This window comes from Schistosoma haematobium, chromosome 4 (genome assembly GCF_000699445.3).
Source record: "Schistosoma haematobium chromosome 4, whole genome shotgun sequence".
Taxonomy (NCBI): domain Eukaryota; kingdom Metazoa; phylum Platyhelminthes; class Trematoda; order Strigeidida; family Schistosomatidae; genus Schistosoma; species Schistosoma haematobium.
Genome location: NC_067199.1, coordinates 46,365,631 through 46,385,148, shown reverse-complemented (window position 1 = coordinate 46,385,148; position 19,518 = coordinate 46,365,631). Strand labels below are relative to the sequence as shown.

Below are 19,518 nucleotides of genomic sequence, written 5' to 3'. Positions count from 1 at the left end.
ATAACCTTTTGTCATTCCAGTCTTTTACATTGACACATGTCAATTGTCCCAAACTATTTCTTATCTCAATGTAACATTCTAATACATATCAGTGGTCATAATCAGCTGATGAGAAACCACGAAATATAATGAATTCACATTATTCTGCATCAGTATTTGTTCTGGGTTTATTTAAATTCATAAAGGGAACTAATTGCATGAAACACCATTGGATGCCGGCTCAGTGGTCCAGTAGGTCAAGTATTCGCACGCCAGAGTGAAAGCTCTGGGTTCGAATCGCGTGAGCAGGATCGTTAATGCGCACTACTAAACAGTCCCACAATAGAACGAAACGATCTTTCAGTGGTTCCACGTTTTCAATGGTGGTCTTATATCAATCGATTCATGATCTCATTCTCCACAACTTCTATACTCAAAACATTGAATCATTTGCTTAATGAAAATATATAATTTATTTGATTAATTAGTTTATCAAAACAATGCAAATGAAGTTTTTTACTTTTTGGAGAGAATAAAAAAAAACAAAAAACAAAAAAAAACAAACAAAAGAAGGTTACATATCAAACAAGTAAGTGATTTAACTCATTTGATTTCATTTACTAAACAATGAGATACATTCAATTAAACAAATTCTCTAAGTAACCAAACCCCCCCCCCAAAAAAAGAAGAAAAAAGTATGTCTTGACTAAAATGAATATTCCATCAAAAATCAATTCAGTTTTCTTTTTTTTCTATTTTTTCTTTTTTTTTAGAGAAAAATGAAAAAAAACATTTTTTCTTCTATAAACAATTTGATTCATTTAACCGTTAGCAACAAAGAGACTGAGTTTTTTTCCCTCCTCCCCTTCTTTTTTTCAAAATAAATATGAATTACAATATCCATGTGAATGTTCAAAAAAAGAGAAAAAAAGAAAAAAAGAAAAGAAACTAATAGTCATTGAAGGTCAATGATGAATAGTTTTTTTTGTTGTTTTGGGTTTTTTCTCTTATTCAGTTCCATTAATTTTATTGTCGTCATTTAATTTTAACCATTTTAATTCTGTATTTTTCGTACGATTATGTTTATTTTCAGCTTTTTGTTTTAAATTATAATATAATAATTGTAATGAAGCAAATAATGTTAAAATCATTTTACCATTTAATTCTTCAAGATGTTCCGGTAATGTGAATACACGAGCACCAGCTTTATGACAGCAAGATATAGCATATTGACGTATAGATGCATCGTCTACATTATTACCTAACCATATTTCTTTATTTGTTGAATTAGGTTTAATATGTTCTAATAATTGTAATATAGGTATACCAGTAGCTAATGCTGGATCACGAAAACTATGAATTGGTTTAGCTTTAGCTTCATTCATTTGTCCATTCACCCATGTTAATATATCACGATCATCATGTGGAATATCGATACCACCTGGAGTAACCTAAAATAAATAAATAAATATGAATTATCAGAAGGGGTTTAGTGGAAATTTTAGAGACTGATAGGTCCTTGTTTCGAATCTCGTGGGTGCAGCGATCGTGGATGAGCACTGCTGAGGAGTCCCATACTAGGACGAAACGGCCGTCCAGTGCTTCCAGGTTTTCCATGATGGTCTAGCTTCAAATGACTCATGATTTCAATCAGTGAAATATAAATTAATTTATCTACTTATAAAACATAATGGATAAAATGAGTTTTAAATGGTTATATTATTGTGATGTGCAGTGTCCCAAAATCTGATACTGATACATGATATGCTACGCAATAACCCCCACAATTGACTACTTCAACGAAAACACAAGAGTGAGAGAAAAAGTGAATCAAACTACTGAATGAAATTCACAAATAATTATTCATATATATATATATACTAGTCTATCCTTGGGAAATTGACTCATTTTAACCTCAATAAAATGCACTTGACCTCTGGGTCAGTTCTGATTGCTATCGATTGACCTTCTCATTAGGCTACTTCTGGTTAACTCTCCATATAACCTTCCCTTCTGAAAAATAAGTCCTGCAAACTGGATTTAGCTGAAAGTGTTGATGGGTTTGGCTGACTGTATCGATCAGATAATCTAGTTGCATATTCGAGCTAGGAGGTCCTTTGTCTGAATTTAATCGTCTGCCAAGGATGCCATTTTCATGTCGCGTCAGGCGCTTACCTCAAACATCATATTCGTACATTATTTCACCTATTCTTCTTACGATAACGTCTGCTACCCATGTTGATCCCTAATGTGGTAAGTTTCTTACAAATACTGGTAACTCATTAGGAAACCGCCATTAAATCTCTGCTAATTGGGTTTATAGTCCCGTCTTATTCTCCGTGAATACACTCTATCCGATGAAGTCTGAACCTTCCTTCGGAACATTGATTCAGCAGAGGAGACACCATTAAGTGAGGCGGAATTCGAGGTTGTTTTGTGTGCCTTCAAGAAATTCTGGATGACCTCCTCCGTTGCGCCCTCCCCTCGTGACTTGATGAGAGCTCACTTGAAGGTATTGACGCAACGCTCAGCTAGGCCTTTTGACTGGGATGGTAGGACGATGACAGAATGTGTGTAATCGCGTTCTTTAAACGGAGGTTTGAGAGGATTTCTGATATGAAGTGAGATCCCTTGTCTGTAATTACTGTTACCGGAAAAATAAACTGCCCGAAAGATCTATTCAGAACCGTTTTTCGTAAGGTCAATGAGGTGCGAGGCATTAAATAAATTTCTGGCCATTTTGTAATTGAGTCGTTGATAGTAAGAAAGTTTTGACCGTTTATTAGCCCATCAAAATCAACGTTAACACGGGACTATGGCTTTTCTACACTTGGCCATGGAGATGACTGTAATTTCGATGGTAGTTTCTTGGCTTGTTCACATCTTGGACATTTTTTTCGAGATACACAAAATGTCCTTATCCATCAATGATCGATATACATAGCTGCGTGTCAGTGATGTCATACGCTGCAAACCAGAGTGATCTAACTGGAGTTATATCATTGTACCATGAAAGGTAACCTTAGCATTCGTGTATTCTCCAGAAGGTGTTTATTCATATTTATTGATCACTTATTAGCTTGTATTCAAATACATGAGTTATTATATACATGGTATTTGTTGATATGAGTCACATAAATTCACTACGTAATCTACATATCAACACATTTAAACGTAGGCATTGAATTTACATGGGTTCCATAACTTCATTTATCAATTAACACATTATTCACCTAAGTAAACTGTAGTTGTTTATTTAGCAATCAAACATAGGGCCAAAAACACAAACAAATATTTACCAAACCGTTGTCAAGTTCTACTTGTATGTTATTAGGTTTCATAATATGATGATAGTGAAGTAGTAATTCAGTGTGTACTATTGTAATGAACAAGAACACAAGTGGAGACAGTTGAATGTATTTGAACATAAAATATTACAGAATGTTTTATTAAAGTCTGTGAACCATACAGTAAATACTTCATTTGCAAAATGTCAATTAATCATCTTAGACTTCACTGTTCCTTCGTTTCCACATCAACCATTCACTGTTCTTAGTCTCTTCTCTTCGATTTTCTTAACCTTCTACCGCCAGATATTTCACTTTTGATTGATGATACATATTACTTATATCTATCGACAGTAGCACACACTGTCCAAATTAAATTATGTGACACCAAAGCCTAAGTTATAGTCTGAGTTATTTATAGCGGTTATTATATAAAACTAAATGACACTAGAAGACAAATAATTGTCAAGGTACATAACCAGTAACAATACTTATCATCATTAATTATGGTAACGTTTGAGATAGAAATCAACAAGGAATTTATCGATTATTAATTAAATGAATTCCATTAAGTCTATTTACATTAATTAAGTTCATATATGAAAAAAATCTCTTTGAAGTACTTGAATTTCACTGTTATTGATTAAGTGTGTGTGGAGATTATTAAGTTTTTTTGATTGAGATCATGAACCGATTGACACTAGACCACTATTGAAAACCTGGAAGCACTGGACGGTCGTTTCGTCCTGTTGTGGAACTCTTCAGCGGTGCGCAACCACGATCTCACTCGCGTGTGTGTCATTTACGTCTGAATTTAGTGATACCATCATTATATACTTTGAAGCTAAATGAAATCTTCAGTATGCCTTGAAATATATTTCAAATATCATTTATCTTCTTTCCATCTCGTAACCACATTGTTTATTCAAACTTTCAGCAGACATTAAGACATATTCTCCGTATTTTTTCATCATTCTGTTTACATAATTTTCAAAGCATTCATGTTTTTAGTATGGACATTGATAAATATAATTCAGCTTAAGCAAATATGGCCAGTGGCCAGTAGTAGAATCCAGTTTGCCTCGCGTTTCGTCCAGTTTGGGATTAATGAGCTGGATGTACGGCATTTCAGAGTTAATGTTCACTCTGGGAAACGAACCCAGTACCATTCGCTTTAAACGCCATCGTGTTATCCACTTAGCTACTGAGTTTTGATAGCCACAACAATGAGAAGATTCAAGTAAACAAAACCGATTGATTTAAAACTTTACCCCATTGCACAAGCAAGTAACTATCATGACTCAGTAGCTAAATGGATAACGCTATAGCACTGGGTTCGAGTTCTAGAGTGCTTATGACTTAAAGCAATATCGAGGCAATACACACACTGTATACACATATGCTAATACGAGACTGGTCATTTTCAGCTCTAAAACATCAATGGGAACATTCAAATAAACAATACCATATGAATAGAATTCAATCTGTTTCTTTTGTTTTTATTTTCACTAAAGAAAGATGAATTCTATGTAGCAAATCTTTTTTTTTGGCAGAGTTATCATTTATTTGTTCTTTGTAAAAGCATGAGTAAACTTGTAAACTAGATATTTCTTAGTTTAAACAACATGCCAATTCTTATTATCTCTTCCACCAACATACAGTTGATGGTGGTCAATCGTCTTGATAAACTGTAGATTTGACCCGTTGATGTTATGGAGTAAGCATTGTTGACTTAAATAGATTAGATTAAATAATCGATAATAGTTTCTGGGAAGTACTTTGATTGATCAGTTATCAATACATTTGCCTTACAATATATGTGAAACACATTAACTCTAATCATTCAAATTCAATATTGATTAACGTACACAGTATGGTACTTCATATTGTGATTTTATTTCATATCAAATGGCTTATATTGATACTATCGACAGAATCAATCTATGAACATGAATAAATAATTGAATAGTAAAGAATCATGTTTGATCTTGTTTAACTGTGAGGTGACTAAAGCTACGACTAAACATCAGTTTTAGATTATTGGAAACAATTAATTGGTTACCTAATGATGGTTGGATCTTTCAATGAAGAGTTTAGTTTAAATAGTTCAGAATTATACATAAAATTACATTTTTAATGTTTCTAACACACTTGAAGCCAAACTGTTCGTTGAAGTTTCGATGAAAATTCATAAAACTTGTTATTTGACCATTTAATCTTTATTGTCACCGGGTATGTAATAGTGAGGTTGGAATCTGGGTATTAGGGAATAATGGTGAATTAGTTGCTAATGTTGTGATTCTTCACACACTAGGATGATTGGGCCAAGTGTTATGTAAGCCTGAACACCGGTTACCACGACACGCAATGCTGACTAGTGTTGAGGATAGTTAGAAGTAAGTTGAGGGCAGCCAGATCGAAGCGTGACATCAGCCCTTGAAGTTACTAACTTCTAGTCTGAGCCATGTTGGTAGATGCAGACTACTTGTTTGGGGTCCGTGTGACTATCGTTATCAATGGTTGGAGACACTGGGTGACATGACTCAGAATCAATCACAATGGCGTAGGTATATACACTATTTGTCTTCCCTTAAACCGTGAGATTGAGATTGATTTCTACCTTTCTTTTTACCAACTAATTCTTTCTTCCTGTATTATATCCTCATACACAATCTTTCTTTTATACATTACTACCATGGAAGTGACTACTTCTATGAGTTTGTTGTTCATCTTATTATACTGATGAGGTTTGACAAGTTGGACCGATGGATATATACCCCTGATCCTACGTTGTAACTGACTGACTGATTAGTTAGTTGGATAAATATATATTATTAAGACTATCGATTAATGAAATGTATATATAGATGGTAATTCTCTAGGATTAAGTTGGTTTCATTGTTAATATTTTACTGAATTGAAACTTACTGTATGAGTGTAAACTATGATTTATAATAGTATAAACTACGTGTAACGGTAAAGTAAGGGACGCTGAAATTAGACAAAAGATACAACGTGAATTATAAATCTTCATCCACTGAGATGGTTAAGAAATGCACCGTGTAAACTCAACCACAGGCTACCTAGACTGTTCATTTCACCTAGTATAGGGGTAGATTTGAAGAAATCCAATCTCAATATCATTTTAAGTCATTAAATAATAAACTTAACATATAAATGAATCATAAAACTTACTTCATGAAGTAATTTAAATATATACGCTTGCATCAATGTGAAACACACGCCCAATACTAATTTACGATCACGTTTTTGTATATCTTTACCACTGACATTAACAAAACGTATATTCATTGATTGAGCTGAATCAATAACTAAATTACAATTGCCTGTTTCTTGAAATAAACGACGTTTAGGATCAAAATCTTGATCCACTAATGACCAATCCACTGAACCAGGTTTAATTTTTTCAAATAATTGTAATAATACTAATCCATTACTAAGATCAGTATATAAATGAGTTACATATGGTTTAACACCAAGTGAATTAATCCAATTTCTATAAGTTCTTTCTTCTAATGTTTCACCTTCTACTATAAAATCATCACGACGTGCATCTAAACCTGGATACATATTGAATAATGTAGCAAGAAATGCTAAATTTAAACGATCACGATTATCATTATTCTTTTCTCCGGCTAAATAAATATCTTCTGGTGAAAGTGTAAATGGTGTACCCAATGTTTCATTATTATTCAATACATTCATTGCTCTTTCTTGACGACTAGTTGAACTTAAAATTTCACTAGCAGACATTAATTTACAACGTTTATCTATGGGAACAATTTGTTCCATTAAATGAGCATATACAACTGAATCAGCTAAATCAGAATTGAAATTTGTTATACGTCTATCACAACCAGCTCGATGTAAATGATAATTAACCCAACGCATTAATAATTCTTCTGGTTTTAATGTAGATAAATCTTCAGCAGTTTCTCCATCATGTAATAAAGCTATTAATTCTTTATGTCTGTTCAATGTAATTGTATCGATTAATCCACGACGAATTAATTGCCAAATTAATCCTAGAACAATATGTCGTTTACCTTGCATAATATCCTCTGGACCAGTATTTACTACACAACATCCAATAGAAGCAGCTGAATTAACAGCCAGTGTAAGATTTTCATGAACCTAATAGTTAAAATAAAGATAAAAAGAACAAATGCACTAACAGATTAGAATGATCTAATATGTGAACTCGATTCCACTCTTTGAGTTATCTATACATACTGATACAGAAAGTGAGATTGACATCATGGAGCTGAATGAAGAATACGCTCACAATATGATAAACTAATGTTGAAATTTTAAAAACGTATCAGTATGAGGTTGTAAAGATTATTATGTTTTTGATTGAGATCATGAACCGGTTTGATGTTAGAACACTATTGAAAACCTGGAAGCAGTGAACGGCTGTTTCGTCCCATTGCGGGACTCCTCAGCAGTGCACATGCACGATACCACCCCATGAGATTCGAACCATGAGCCTTCGGTCTTGCGCGTGAACGCTTAACCTCTAGACCACTGAGCCGGCCCGCGTCCAACCGTGTTGATGTCTAACCTCAACCAATTCACGAAATCGCGTGACCATCTTCCATTTTACTTAGGTAGATACCTATCTCTAGCTGACACGGATTAGCTTTACTGGTCACGCTTATTAGTTCAAGGAAACGTTTTTGATAAGCTCTCTTCATTTTGTAATTAAACATTAGGTGTATCCTTCATACCATAAATTATTTCATATTAGGTTAAGCAAGTTAGTCAAGTCATTTGGTATTGGTTACTTGAATATTCCCGTTGATGTTTAAAGGCTGAAAATGATCAATCTCTCATTGGCATATGTGTATACTGTGCGTATTGCCTCGATATTGCCTTAATTTACAAGCATTATAAGGAAAGATGGTTAGTGGCTAGTAATGGAATCGAGTTTGACTCGCGTTTCGTCTTATTTGGGACTTATCAGTTGGATATGCCTACATCCTATAGTTGATGTTCCTTCCAGGACTCAAACTCAATATCGTTCGCTTTAGATGCTATCGTTTTATCTACTTAGTCCTGATAGGACGAAACACGTTTATTGGATACCACTGCTAGCCACTATTTATCTTTACTCATTATATTATCTAGAATTCATATTCTATATATTCATATTCTATCTTTCACTTCTAAATAGCTCTAAAGTGTTATACATCAATGTTATGAAAATGTTATCTATTTTGTTGTATCTACCTATCAAATTATCTTATATAATAGATGATCTGTGTTGTTACCGGACGATTCCTTCTATCTCTACACATCTAACATTCAATATAATGTAAAGATTTTAAGATTATTTCATTTAGATTACTATTTTTTTATGTTATTTATTATGAAATTCTTTAATATTGACCTTTAATTATTGATTAGGAACAATGTTCACACATAGACACAAACTATAGATATATCTATGCATAGCAACGAGTTTATTTTAATGAGATTACTTAAATGGTATTACAGAAATGATACAAAATAACTTGGCTTTTCTCATTCATACATTCTCTACTATTTTCTTCTTCTTCTTCTTTTTCTTCATTGATGTATTTCTATCATAAACAAACTATGATAATTATTTCATTAATTTTATCATGATTATCATATCATATTTATATTAGTGTCATTCATGATATAAACTAAGTTATTTGTAGTGTATTTTCACATTACTCTGTTGACAAGTCATTTACATATACAAATATATATATACACATAAGATACATTCTTAGAGTTATTGATTCATATATAAGTGTAACTATGTCATATGTATCTGTATTGTACGTGTTCTCTTTCATTTGTGTCACTATAAGAGTAATAGTAAATTCACAGTAATTGTCACCATAAGTATGATATGATAACTAATTTAACCAACTAATCAATAATAATAATTATTATTATTATTATTCAGCACACTTCCATTATTTGGTAACAATCACATTTTTATGATGCTTTACTAAATCTGTAATTGATCAACTCATAACACATTACAGATACACAATAAAAGAAGAATATCTCGATAGAAATGAATAAGTGACAGTCAAGTGTGTATGTTTAATGTGTATATAATACTGAATACAAAAAGTATTCTTGAATAAAATGAATTATTTAGTAAATGAATGATTAAATGAATGAGTATGAAACTGCTGGGGTTGAAGCTATCACGAGTTCACTGAATCTGCGAACGAGAAAACAAGACTCGGTGACCAAAAGACCAGTAAGCTAACTATCGATGTATCCCAGCCCCGCTAACTAGAGGGAATTGTTCAAGCTTGGAATGGGGAAGTATATTCTACAAAACAACCAGAAACGAGCGATAACAACAAACACAATTCAAAACGTATATATACAGTGCAAAACCGTCCTTGGGAAGAATTACCAAATAGCATACTAAAAGACACAACGGACCAATAACATTTAAGATATTTCTCAAGTGGGAAATACGATATGAAGATGACAAAAGCGCTTTTGGTGCGAACATAAAGAAATTCAAATTTTCTAAATAAAATTACAAAATTAGGTCCTTTTTCAAGTGAGTTCTGGAGATCTAACATCCCCAACACAAACAGATAATCTAGCATGCACATTGTTGAGGAGTTTCATACTAGAGACAAAACAGTTAGCTAGTACTTTGATGCTTTTCATAGTGATTTAGTTTAGATCAACTCATAAATTCAATTATTAAAAAAATTACTATAATATTCACAAAATTCTATTTTAAAGATAATTATTTAATAAATGAAAAAATAAACAACCTCAATAGTTGAGATCATGAGTTAGTTGAAGCGAGACCACCATGGAAAAACCTCGAAGCGCAAGACTGATAAGTCCTGGGTTCAAATCTCGCGAGGCGAAATCGTGAATGAGCACTGTTGAAGAATCCTACTTAAGGACGAAACAGCCATCCAGTATTTCCAGGTTTTTCATGGTGGTCTAGCTTTAAAGAGAGCAAGAACAAAAATTGGTGCAGAATAATATGAATTCATTTTATTTCGTTAGGTTCTCATCAGCTGCTTACAACCTAAATTATTTAAAATTCAACATTAATACAGATATTGACATATTTATATATAAGAATGTGATGAAGGATCAATACATGTGTATGATGATGTAGCGAATATTCAGATAGAGTTAATGAGCTCATAAAATGTTTGATTCGAATAAATAAATAAAGTTTGAGAGGGAAAGTTCCAGAACATTGAAATAGTGATTAGAACTCATGAAAATAGATTAATGGATAATAATGAAAGATATGAATTGAAATCAATCATTTATGTATGATGTAATTTATATTTCAGAAAGAGTTACAATAATGACGCAATAAATAAATAAATAAATAGGAGCAAATTAATAGAAAGAGTGGGGGTTATTGTTACCAGGGTAAAGAAAGATTTATTACTGTCTCTTTTTGTATACATAGATCTGGTTTTAAACGTTTGATTGCTAACGCTTTAATTGACTCATGATCTTAACTATTGAAATTACCGTAATATCTACAAAAACCCTTTTCTGAAATAATCGCTTAATGAATTTCTTAATACACGTTCATGTTATAATAATAATATTTGAAGTTCATTTAAAATGAAGTTACTGGGAACTATTGAAGGCTTCTCTTAAATTACATAATACCTAGCTCAATACAATCAGTAAGAAGTCTAGTTTTCATTAATTTCCTTGTTAGTTTACACATATCAGATATCTGTAAAAGGGTTTCATTTATTGCTGTAGGATTCATCCTTGTCTCATTCAATATCACAATCAGAAATATTATCACTAAGCTATTTCTGTTATAACTGAACACTGATTGATCATTCAATAACATTCATTGAAACTGTTAAATGTAGCTTTGAAAATTAGACATATATCAACTTAAATAGCGTGTTGGTTGGATAATCAGCCCAATAATTACCTGTAGACTTCAAGCCAGATCATCTTATTTGACATAAAATTAATCTCAAACAGAATAGTCAGTGATAACTACAATGGTATCTCGGTAATTCTGTAGAAATCTACCGACTGACTAACTTACTAACATTGATACTATCTGACGACATATAGAATCATGTTTCTGAGACTGTAAATTACAGTAACAATGACAAAAACTGTCAAGAATTTGAACTGTGTAAATCACTGATTTTGAACACCATCTGGAATCCTAACTTCTAAGGAATGAAACAGTTGTCATCATTGGCTGAAGATGATCGTTATGTCATTTCACAAATTTATTCAAAATAAAAATCCACACCACCATTTGATCCAAATCAAGTGATCAAATAGTTAAACACTTATTGAAAAAACCGAATATCTTGTACATGATCGCTTAGAAAGTCGTGAGTACAAACTCAGTAGGAATCCTGTATTAGGAAAAAATTTCTGTCTATTGTACACCCTAGTGTCCCGGTTGATGCCGTAACTGACTTCAATGAGTGAAATATCTCATCGACAATTTAAACTTATCAAAAACTCTACTATCCAAATGAATCAAACCGCAAAATCATTCGCTATAACCAAGTCCCAAGACTTTGAATTTCTTACACACATCAGGTCAGTTACAAAGCTACTGTATCTAACCAACCGCTAAATCGTCTGTACATACTTTATGAATGGTACTAATTGTTCTGAACAACTGTTGTTGATTAGTAATGAGTCGAACCTAAAACATATTCATAGTAAATTCATTCTAACTAACATTAAAGTAAACGAATGTTTAGGTTTTCAATCAAAATAAACTATCCGGGTAAAGTATTAACATTGATATATGTCTGTAATCTTGATTGTTAACCGAATAATATCAGTTTAACCAAGAGTTAACTAAAATGAAATCCATTAATTCATTAATGAATTATACTTGTTCACATTCATATCTGATTAAAAAAACACAACACTAACAAACTATGACTTGTAACTGATAAACTGAACTAAACAGATCATTCATTGTTTAAAAAAGGGACCTTGACAGTGTTTATTGAATTATGTAAATGATAGTGGATGAATGAATGTAATTTGTTTAGATAAAACATTGATTGAACATTGGGTTTAATGAATTGTATGAAACATTCACGTCAATATGTTCTGATTACAAATCAGATATAATAAACAATTTCAGCTCTTTGTTCCTGGATCATAAATTTGTCCATAGAGATGGTGTTACAGATATAATCGAGTTTATGAAAACGATAAAACTCAACTAGTAAAGTTGTGTGTACTCAGTATAGAGGCACATTTTGTATCAAGGCTAATGATTCTATCTAGCTACCCAAAGTGAAACACGTAACTTGGGACTCGAACAAGAGAGCTCGTGATTGGCAGACAGACCCCTTCATCACTTAGCCGTTGTTCTACCATATACAGACGTTTGTTTCATAATTTTTGAGGAGCAAAGAGAATTTTTATAAAAATTCATTAATCAATGTCTGTCAAATTCTTAGTACTGACTGAACTTTATCAATCAAGCAGCGATGTGAACGTCAAGCGACTTCAATCACTAGGCTATACGTTCCAAGGAATACCTCACTTACATGTAAGTAACAGACATCGAATTTTAAAAGAAAATGTCACAGTTCTTCCCCAAGCAGCTACGTTCATTCATTGAGGACTTATAGAGAAAGTTTTAGTCTGAAAACAATCTGACGATGTTAGTAGAGTGTTCTAGCTTAATGTTTAATTGTATCAAATTTTAACCTTTTTTATTGAGAAGATTTAGGGTCACAACATGGTACTTGACTGATATAAACAATCAACTTTGGTTAAACAATGGATTGTAAATAATAAAGTTTCATTCTAAACTATTAATTGAAATCCCGTCAGCTGAAAATGATAGAATCAACGTAAGTTATCTCTGTAAATCGATTCTAACGAATAAAAATCACTAAATTTCAGTTAATGTGAAACGAACTCGTGCGAAATAGCATAGAACGCCGTTTCGTCCTAGTTTAGCACTTTTCAGAAGTGCTCATCCACGATCCCATACATAGGACTCCAACCCATGACCTTTAGTCTCACGTACAAACGCTTAAACTCCAGACCACTGAACCGACATCCAGCGGTGTTAATGTGTAACTTAAATCAACCCATGGTCATGCTCAACCCTTCAACCATTGTCTGATGTGGATAACTGTCTCGAACCCACACAGATCGGACTCAAATGGTCATAGCCGTCCAATACTTTCAGGTTTTCAATGGAGATCTAGCTTAGATCGACTCATTCAGATTCAGATTTGTGTAGTAAGCACTGATTTTCACAAATATTCATGAATAAATGAAATATAATTATTCTAGTACAATTATCGCATAATATTGACGATGATTATAACAACAATAGCAACAATACAGATACTTACATTGAAAACATTTTTCAAACTAGGTCCTCTATTTATACTTCGTTCATCAATAGTATTTGGACTGGCCACATTGACGAGTTTACACAATAATATTCCATTTTTACATCGTTGATATAATTGACCATCAACTGATGGATCAACTGGTAGAATTCCATCTTGTAATTCTACATCATGACCCAAACGTTTATTGATCCAAAGTGTAAAACCTCGTTCTTCTGCTTTACTAACTGAATGTCGAGTATCAGTATCATTTTTGCCAACAGTAAATGACTAAAAGAAACCAAAATAAATAGAAAAAAAATCAATGAATAAATTAACTATTTCAATTATTGGATTTATTGTGTTTATTAACAGTTGTCTACGCAAAATACTTCGGATCCGTTGGTCAGACATTATCAGCAACGAGCTATTGTGAGAGAGATTAAACCAGATTCCAGTGGAGGAAGAAATAAGGAAGAAGTGTTGGAAATGGATAGGACACATATTGAGAAAATCACCCAACTGTGTCACAAAGCAGGCCCTCACATGGAATCCTCAAGTCCAAGGGAGGAGAAGAAGAACAAAGTACACATTACACCGAGAAATGGAGACAGACATGCGAAGATTGAACAAGAATTGGATAGAACTAGGAAGGAAGAGCCAGGACAGAATGGTTTGGAGAATCCTAGTCGATGGCCTATGCTCGAATGCCGGTGACAGGCATAAGTAAGTAATTATTTTACCCAAAGTAGACAGTTTTCTGTTCTTTATTCATTAAATAGAAGACAATGTTTAAGGTTCTATTAAAGTCGATTGTCCAGGATTAATTCATTGAATAATTTTTTTTATTGAGATCATGAAACGATTGATGTTAGACCACCATTGAAAACCTGGAAGCACTGGATGGCCATTTCATCCTATTGTGGGACTCCTGGTGAGAAGCCGTGACCAGTGGAGCTAATCCATGTTGGGCAGAAACAGGTGTCTACCTCAGTAAAATGGAAGGTTGTCGCGCAACTTCGTGGATTGGTTGATGTTAGACACTATCACCATTCGATGTCGGCTCAGTGGTCCAGTAGGTCAAGCGTTCGCGCACGAGACTGAAGGCCCTAGGTTCGAATATAGCGAGCGGGATCGTGGATGCGTACCCCTGAGGAGTCCCACAATAGGACGAAACGGCCGCGCAGTGCTTCCAGTTTTCAATGGTGGTCTAACACCAATCGGTTCATGATCTCAATCAAAAACTTGACAATCTCTACAACCCCTAAATTGACATTGAATAATTGTTTTAAAGTTTCCTGGTTCTAAAGTATGTAAGATCAATATGACAACTCCACTTTATTATTTTAAATGATAAGAAATGTCGATAATTTCTTTGGAATTATAGTGCAACAATATATAGGTATGTATCTTTAAGACTCAGTTATAAGTATTACTTTAGTACAGTGATGAGAATTAATTTAGTTCGATGAAAGAAACTGAAAGAGAAGTTTTCCGTCTAAATCGACTGCATTTAGTTTAAAAAGGCTTAGTTCTTGTATGGTGGTTGCTATTGATATCGACAGATATAAGTAGGATATATCATCAATCGAATGTGGGATACCTGGCAGCAAAAAGTTGAGAAAATCGAACGGAAGACTACAAGGACAGAGAGTGATTGATATGGAAATGAAGAAACAACAAATTCCGAGACAATGGAAATAGTTAAGATAATGTATAAATTTCATTGAATGTAATGATTATCTTTCAGCAATATATGATTATTCTCATACTAGATGTGTTATTGTTGACATTTATTGAATATATATATGGAAAGGTATAACTTTATTGACGATTCAAACATGACCTATCTAAATTAGTTCCTCGAATTCTATTGAATATATACCAGAACTTTCTAAATGTTCATTGGAACCATTTGTTCAAAAACTATGTTCTATTACAACACCATGTAATCCATTTATTTTATCATATACAAAGTATACACTTAATTTCCTAATGATATATGTATATATATCTGTTATGTCCTTGGACTGTTTACCCACTTTTGGTGCTGAGGATACTTATCTAATCCGGGTTAAGACCTTGGTGCGATAGGCTAACTGACCTAACTCTGGTAGAGAGAAGAAAACTATTCCCTATTCACATCTACATCTATATCAAGACTTTGAATATATTCACTCATTCATTTGTTACCTATTTTTCATTTGGATAAAAGTTATATAAGTTGAAATCATGAGTCAATTGAAGCTAGACCATCATAGAAAACCTGGAAGCACTGGACGGCCGTCTCGTCCTAGTATGGGTCTCCTCAGCAGTGCGCATCCACGATCCCGATATAAAACATAAAATTCTCAATTGTTTATTCACATTTTTACTCATATAATTGGCATAAGTCTTTTTCTTATTGCATAACTTAAAGTTGACAAGGTCAAAGTATCATTTATTGATAACCATAGAGTAATGTTAAAATGATATTGGAATGTTCACCTAGTTATTACAGTTGTATAAGGGTTATATGAGAAATTAAGATTAAGATTCACAATTGAATGTTAAGGTTAGGAATTAGACTTCATGTTTTCATTACGAATTAACATCAACTAAAATGTCAAAATGGTATTTAACCAAATGAATGAATGAATGAATTTCGAGCCAAAATCCAAGATCTACTTCTTGAAATCTGATTGGTTTGTTTATAAATTCTAGATTGTGAATATTTTAAGTTGCCAAGACTACATGAATATTTATACGGATCATCATCATATTAAATAAGTTGACCATGCAATAAAAATTGTATTAAATAAGTTTACTTAAAACTACTAACAAGTAGTAATAACTGAAGATGTTGAATGAAGTATACAATAGAACTTTCTAATTGACAGATTTCATTGAACTGAACACAAATTAAAATGTACAAACATCAACATAAACAAATTGATAGAAACTTTTAATTATGTATTAAACTTAGTCAATATAATAATCCCAATCTTCTGCTGCCAGACATGATATTCCTGACTCGCGTTATATACTACTCATGTCAATATAAGTAGCGCGCACCACAGTCCAATCTGCCAAAAGCAACGTATATAGATATATTAAGATGAACTCTATAGTACCTTCTATTGATCTAAACGATAGATTTATTATTCATTTTAACACCATATATTCCTTATATCTTTGAAATAATCTCAACGATTTGAATTTAAGTTATTTTGATGTTAGATTCCATCATTTGAATGACAATCGCTGAGATGATTCCCAATCTAATCTACACAAACAGGATCTTCTACATACTCAGTGTTTGATTTGTGTTAAATTATTCATAGAAATGTAGAAGAATATTCATATAAATTTGTCGCTTCATGCTATTATAAAGCGAAAAGAATTGGCAACCTGCTTGAATATCTGGGCTACCTATTCTTGTTATCTATCTAGATATTTTAACAAGTTATATCATTACGGCTATTTATCACAGAACCTATTCAGATACGTATGTGAAAATGTTTACAATGTTTTGTTGTATAAGTTATCAAAGAGTACAGTCAGAAATATCGTGGTAATTGAAAATAGGCAGCAAAAAATAACTGTACATTATTTAGATGTCGACGGACTGAAATGCTAACGTCTAACTAGCGATCAATCAGTATGTTATTGCGCAGCAAAGCTCATTATCAAAGAAAGGACAAGGTGGATGTTTCATTCAAAACCTAAAAGACATGTAAACGATTGTGTCACATCCCATTGTATTTACCAATTTAAATGTGTGTGTGTGTTCACACATACATAAGGAGGAGCAATCGTGATCTTAACATTAGGATGAGTGAACATGTACCCAATGGCTGCAGAAACAAATACAATCAAATGACCCGATAAGAGCTGAGGATAAACATCCATCCATCCATCCTCTATTGCTAAACATATAATTGAAACAGGTCACAAGATTGATCTAAATCCAGCTTTTGTAGTGTTGTATAAAAGTGTAAAAGAGCGTAGACTAAGGTTTATTGAAGCCTTAGCCATACGAAAATTCAAACTTCCTTTGTGTGTTCATAATCAGCTTGTTCTTACCTTAAACCTACCCTGGTAATATTGACTGATTATCCAGAGTGATTAGGTTTCGAATTGTGTTCATATTATTATTATTACTCTTATCATTATCCTTATCTCCTCTTACCCCGTTCCCAGTCTAGTTGACCTTTTATTTTTATGTATAGATGTTCTTAACAAGTATCTTATGTGTGATCAGATTGTTCGAAGTGTATTGCGCTAATATATCATCACATAGTTCTGATAATCTTCGTCTTCTTATTACATGATCGAAATTTATCAAAGGTACTAATTGCTTCAATATGTTATCGTCAAGATCGACAAAGAAGTAACAAAATGGGAAACGTGCTGAAATACTTTGTGCTGAGAATTCTATACTGTACTAATCATTTTCTATGTCAAACAATACGAATATAAGAATTCACTATCAAAGTTAATTCATACCATAGTTACAAAAGATATATCTTAAGAATAGAATCATTCGCTTTGTATTCTCATTACCGTTTGTTTACAATGGATCACTCAGTTTATTTATCATGAATCGACCTATATGAAATCTCCTATTACGGAGATAATAATCATGACAATTCTTGATTATCATTTAGTTAGTTGAGTAGTTAAAATTATTGAAATGTTCAAGGATAGAACTACTTTTCTCTCAATTCTTTAAACCTTATCTGGAGTATATTCCGTATTAAAAACGATCACTTCCAAGGCATGGAAGTAAGTCAACGGGTAGAATACACGTTAGTTATGTTCTTTAAAAGTCAGTCAGTCAGCTACAACATAAGACCAGGCACATATATGCATCGGTCCAGGTTTGCCATACCACATTAGCACAACAAGATAAACACCAGATTCATAGGAATGGTTAAGTTAGGTGATAGATTAGATCCTTAAACATTTATCTGTCACTTTCTATTCAAGATTATATAGTTCATCTTCAAATGATAACGCTAACAACGGATTATATATATAAAGAATAGAACATACCTTTACATCTTCAGCATGTTTTAATAATAATGCTTTACTAATAGCTTTTGTTGTATCTTTCATATCTTTAGCTTTTTTATATAATTCATGAAATTCATCTGGATTAAGCCAATTTCTTTGTTGTCCTAATAAATCTCTTATTTCATGACCAGCTAAAGAGACACCAACAAGTTCTAATGCACTTTTTATATCATCCCATGCAATATTATTAGATTCACGTAATGATTTATATTTATGAAATAGATCATCCCATTGTTCTTGAGTTAATTGATTTATTGACATTGTCAAAGGATTGAAGTATTGAAGTGTTGAATGAATTGAAGAAGAATTGAAGAACTAAAGTTAGACGATGTATAGAATGTTTCAAGAATTTGTGATTTGATTTATATACATAAAATGAATTCCAAACAAAATAACAAACAAATCATCAGATTCTAATAATCATATGATAATCAACCTACATTAGGTATGTAACATTCATTTATTGTATAAATCTAATATAGAAATGTAGATATACATTATCAATATAATTAGATATCATGAACTACATTGAGTGTATCCAATATGAGTAGGCATGTCTGTATAACAAATACTTGAATAGTAAATATGTGTGTATAGTTAACACTTTGATAAGTAAATTACTTACTAACAATCATTAGTGTTAGTACATTTCTAATCATCTGAGTGTGTGTGTGTGTATGTGTGTACATGTGCATGTGTGCGTGTGTGCGTGTGCGTGTATTTCAGTTATTTTATACTTAAGTAGTCTATTATAGTTGCTGTGGCTAATCAGATGGTTACCGGAATCGAGTTTATTTAATTGGCAATGATTCTGTTTAAACAAG

The 19,518-nt window shown here is 32.6% G+C and overlaps 1 protein-coding gene across 2 annotated transcripts; it reads right to left on the bottom strand.

The window, feature by feature from the left end:
• PLS1_2 (phospholipid scramblase 1) lies at nucleotides 1-19,270 on the bottom strand (the record flags this gene model as incomplete). 2 transcript variants are annotated; one of them, XM_012943373.3, is made up of 4 exons in its annotated part: nucleotides 1-1,430; nucleotides 6,462-7,421; nucleotides 13,658-13,927; nucleotides 18,674-18,955. In XM_012943373.3, the coding sequence occupies 4 exons, from the start codon at nucleotides 18,953-18,955 to the stop codon at nucleotides 987-989; spliced, it is 1,956 nt and encodes a 651-aa protein (XP_012798827.1). In that variant the 3' UTR covers nucleotides 1-986. The 2 variants fall into 2 exon arrangements, with proteins under 2 accessions (XP_012798827.1, XP_051067170.1); XM_051216567.1 differs by lacking the exons at nucleotides 1-1,430; nucleotides 6,462-7,421 and adding an exon at nucleotides 8,634-9,609 and having other exon boundaries at nucleotides 18,674-19,270.
• Between the last annotated feature and the right edge of the window lie 248 nt (nucleotides 19,271-19,518).